The 3,862-nt window shown below is 45.6% G+C and overlaps 1 protein-coding gene across 2 annotated transcripts in view; it reads right to left on the reverse strand.

Annotated features, from left to right (window-relative positions):
* The window catches only part of LOC102376607 (peroxidasin-like), a 49,943-nt gene that overhangs the window by 33,339 nt on the left and 12,742 nt on the right, over positions 1 to 3,862 (reverse strand). Inside the window, exons 1-2 of one of the 2 annotated variants that reach the window (XM_025201667.1) lie at positions 3,430 to 3,856; positions 1,935 to 2,006 (exon numbers count right to left, since the gene is read on the reverse strand). In XM_025201667.1, coding sequence (XP_025057452.1) covers positions 1,935 to 2,006; positions 3,430 to 3,509 — 152 coding nt within the window. In that variant the 5' untranslated portion in view covers positions 3,510 to 3,856. Of the gene's footprint in view, positions 1 to 1,934; positions 2,007 to 3,429; positions 3,857 to 3,862 lie in introns of those variants that run through there. The other variant, XM_025201666.1, reaches the window with a different exon arrangement.

The raw sequence follows: 3,862 nt of genomic DNA on the forward strand, positions 1-3,862 counted from the left end.
GTCTGGATGGAGGCACATTGCCACACTGCACAGATAAAAATCAGTGTCTTTGCAATAAGACGTACCCCTGGCTAAGGGCTTTCTACCTCTGTTTATCCAGCCAGGCATTTGTGCTCCGCTTATCGCTCAATCTGAGCCCTTCGAAGAGCGACACGATATGAATCCACCCCGCAGCCTGACCAGCATTTATATCTTTTTGATCCATTCCCACTGATCCCCCCCAGAAATATCTGCAAGAGTATGAACCCCTGTCCCAGTATCCTGGATAAAGACCTTTGTCCATCATGATGCTGGCTAAATTAATGGATCTGTTATGGCTTTGTTTTTTCCTATCCCTGCATAGGGCTGCTTCATACTATTGGCCTTGTAGAATAGGTGCCCCGTCTTACCCTAAACGTGGTTGAATCTCAAATCACGAGGAGATCACAGTATGCAACCTGCTGAACGTCACTGCATTTAAATCCATGTGTCATCACTGTGATAGGATCTGCTCTTGTCATGCCCGACTTCAAGGTCGCATTGGGAGTCCTCACTTTCAAGGGAGCTAAAAGCAACTACCATTTGACTTTAAAGCAAAGAGGCAGAGACGGGCCTATCACCATGTCTGGTGCTTTGGGAGTTGTTATTGGCTCATTCAAGCAGAGCTGACAGAGTTGCTGCAATATAATAGACCCAAGTTACAAGGACACCCATAGCATGGGTTTCCTTCCAGTCTGTTGACTCAGCTGATATCAGCTCTGCTGTCAGGGTTTGATATCCTGCAGGCCAACTGCATCAAGCTGGGAGTTGTCTGCAGAGCCTGAGCAATTTGGAGGGTGAAGGAAACATAACTGAGAGCTGGGGGGGGAAACCTTAGCAGGTAGCGAACACCACAGCTGCCTGAGGACTCGTGCACCAAAACAGAAGAGAGACTCCAGTGCAACACTGTGCTGTACAAGCAAAACACAACCCTGGGGCACAGCTGCTTCCACCACCAAACAGACTCCTAGACAAACTGGTTGCTGTTGTATTTGCAAACGGAAGCTGGGATTTTGAGTGCTCTCGATGCTCCATCCAGATGCACAAGGGATACAGGCAACCTCCAGAAACCTTACCTGGTGTCTTCCTGCCACCTCCCTTCCTCACTTTGCCCCCTCAGAGTTTTGGCCTCTCTCAAAATCAGGCTGCAAAGCTAAATCAGGGCTCTCTTTGTAGGCTCAGGATAAAAAAAAATAAAAAAAATGCAGATTCCTGGCCACGATGTCATTTGTGCACCATGAGCTCATATTTTTTACAGCAAAGGTGTCTAACAAGTCCCTTTAGTTTGAGGCAGAAGGTTGTTAGCAGATTATTCAGAAGGAAACTCCACTACAGACTTTGAAAAGAGAGGGGTTTTCTCCAAGAGCAAAGAAAATGGAGCTCCCCATTCCCGACTGTTGTAACCAAGTGAGCTCCAGCATGAAGTTCGCAGGTCGAGTGTTATTAGCAACCAGCGGGCTCTCAAATGCAAAGACACGAGGGGGTCTGCGGAGATTCAGAGGTCAGACTATAGGGAGGACACTGTCTTCTATTAGGACTCCTGCTACATAGGACAGCAGACAAGGATAGCTTTGGAGTAAGAGTATTAGGTGCTCTACTCTTCATACCTGCATCAATGCAATTGCTTAACAGAGTATTCGGATCTAACTTCTTTTTTTCCCTGCACATGCAGTGATAACAAGGACTAGTAACATAAGCACTGCAGTCACTTACTGCTACCTACTCTTCATATCATTCAAACGTCTCTCCTGCATCAGGTACCCAATTGCCTTCCTAAATGAAGGAACTGGCTGTTACGCTGGCACTTAACCATGGGTGGCTGTACCTATAAAACCTAGATGGTCTCAATTTTCCTGTTTTCAGAAGCACAGGACCGCATTACAACCAGAAGCCCCTTAAAAGCGGGAACAACTTACAGTGTGTTGAGGTTTTTCAGTCTCTTGAAGGCCCCAGGCTGGATCTCTTTGATGTGGTTGAAACGTAAATCCCTGAAAGCAAGAAGATTTCGATCAATGCATGCCCGACTGAAAGATGATTTATTAGCAAGTCACCATCAGCGCTTTAGATTTCCACATGTGAAACCTAAAGGAGCTAGCAAAATGAAGACAAAATCTCCTTTCTGGGGCAGCTGGGAGCTGCTAAGACAACCTGGCAGTAGGCAGAAGGTAGCACTACATGTACAGGATCCTTTTCTTAAGCAGACGCGCAGCTGCCAAGTTTTGAAAGGAATCGGCTAATTAATTTATGCACAATCACCTAGTCACAAATGGTTCGAGCACTGAGATGCCACGCGCCATCAACAAGCGGACTTGCTCAGAGGTGCTATCTTTTCACATTCAAACAAGGCAAAGCTACCGAAACCATACCCTGTTCCTCTTTGCTAGGGTACCAGCCGGCCTGTGCTTTTATAGTCTTAGAAAGAGGACACGGCATTTCCAACCTGAGTTTGAGAGCAACATTTTCAGTGGCAGCTACATAGCAGCACCCATCTAACCCCAGACTTGCATGCAAACTCCTGCGTCGTGGCCTCAAGCTGCAGCACGGGAAATTTCGTTTGGAGAAAAGGAACTTTTTGACTAGGAGGGCGGTCGAGCATTGCAACAGGCTGCCTAGGGAAACTGTGGCATTGCCATGCTTGGAAGTTTTGAAGAGCAGGTTGGACAGACTTGGCCAGGATGATTTAATCAGGGATGACCCTGCCAGGAGCAAGGGGCTGGACTAGATGATCTCACGAGGTCCCTTCCAGTCTGACTTTCCTATGCTCCCATTCCTGCATGCAAGCAGTCTGCAAAGGCATGTCCCAAAATAGAGATGCACGTGCAGGGCTACCCAGGTGTGTAGACAGCTTTGTGGACTCGTTCTTTCAACTCCAGCCAATTTTACTTCTTTATTTTGCCCTAAAATAGTTCGATCTGGCCGACTGGCCTCATGTAACAGGCATTTCTTATCCTGCTCACAAATGCTCCGGAAATCAAAGAGACTTATTGCTGTCTCCATTTCCAATTTATGCCAACTCCAATTAGAGCAAGTCTAGGGAGGGGCTGGCAAATGTAAAGGGGTGGAACTACACTGACGTGAAGTCTAAAACTATAGTCTTGATTGCTAATTGGATAAGAGCCAAATGATTTAACACGTTTGACCAAGTAGAAAACAAGGCTCTAAGAAATGTCTGCTGACCCGAGTCCCACTATAGTGCAAGCTTTTGTAAGACAGAAAACAACACGCACGAAATGAAAGACCCCACCACAACCACACGCCACCTAAAACAGAACAAGGGTGAAGAAGATTTTGATTTTATTCTATTCACTTTAGTTGACGCTTCAAATGTATTTGGGTAAATCTGATCTCTTTTATTAAACCAGCTCAAATAGTTGGAACAATTCTTCTTTGCAAGCTTTTGGGCATAAATACCCTTCTTCAGGCTGAGGAAGCACCTGCAGTTGGTGTTGCCATCGGAGAAGCTTCAGGCATTTCATTCTTGAAGGTTGCATTGAATTTTTCCCCTTAAATGAACAGAAAAAATGATTTGCATGGATTTTCAAGCGTATGATCTTCCAACAAGGGGCAGGGTAAGCCTTGAATTTCAGGTGCAAGCGTCAGATCCCCGGGAATCCTATTTAGAGAAACGTTAAAATATGCTAGAACCTCAGATTTTTTTTTCCCTGATGATGCTTCCATTGAAAAACGAGGAGTCAGGGAGGTAAGAATTTGTCGTGGACATGAGATGTCTGCCAACACGTGCGAGTTTTTGTGATGCTTGGATGTCAGGAACTGTAAACCGGGTTCAGTCTGGACAGTAATGTTTCAACTAGCAATTTGAAATTTTTTTTTACCAACATTTTTT

This window comes from Alligator sinensis, unplaced genomic scaffold, assembly GCF_000455745.1.
Source record: "Alligator sinensis unplaced genomic scaffold, ASM45574v1 scaffold752_1, whole genome shotgun sequence".
Lineage (NCBI taxonomy): Eukaryota > Metazoa > Chordata > Crocodylia > Alligatoridae > Alligator > Alligator sinensis.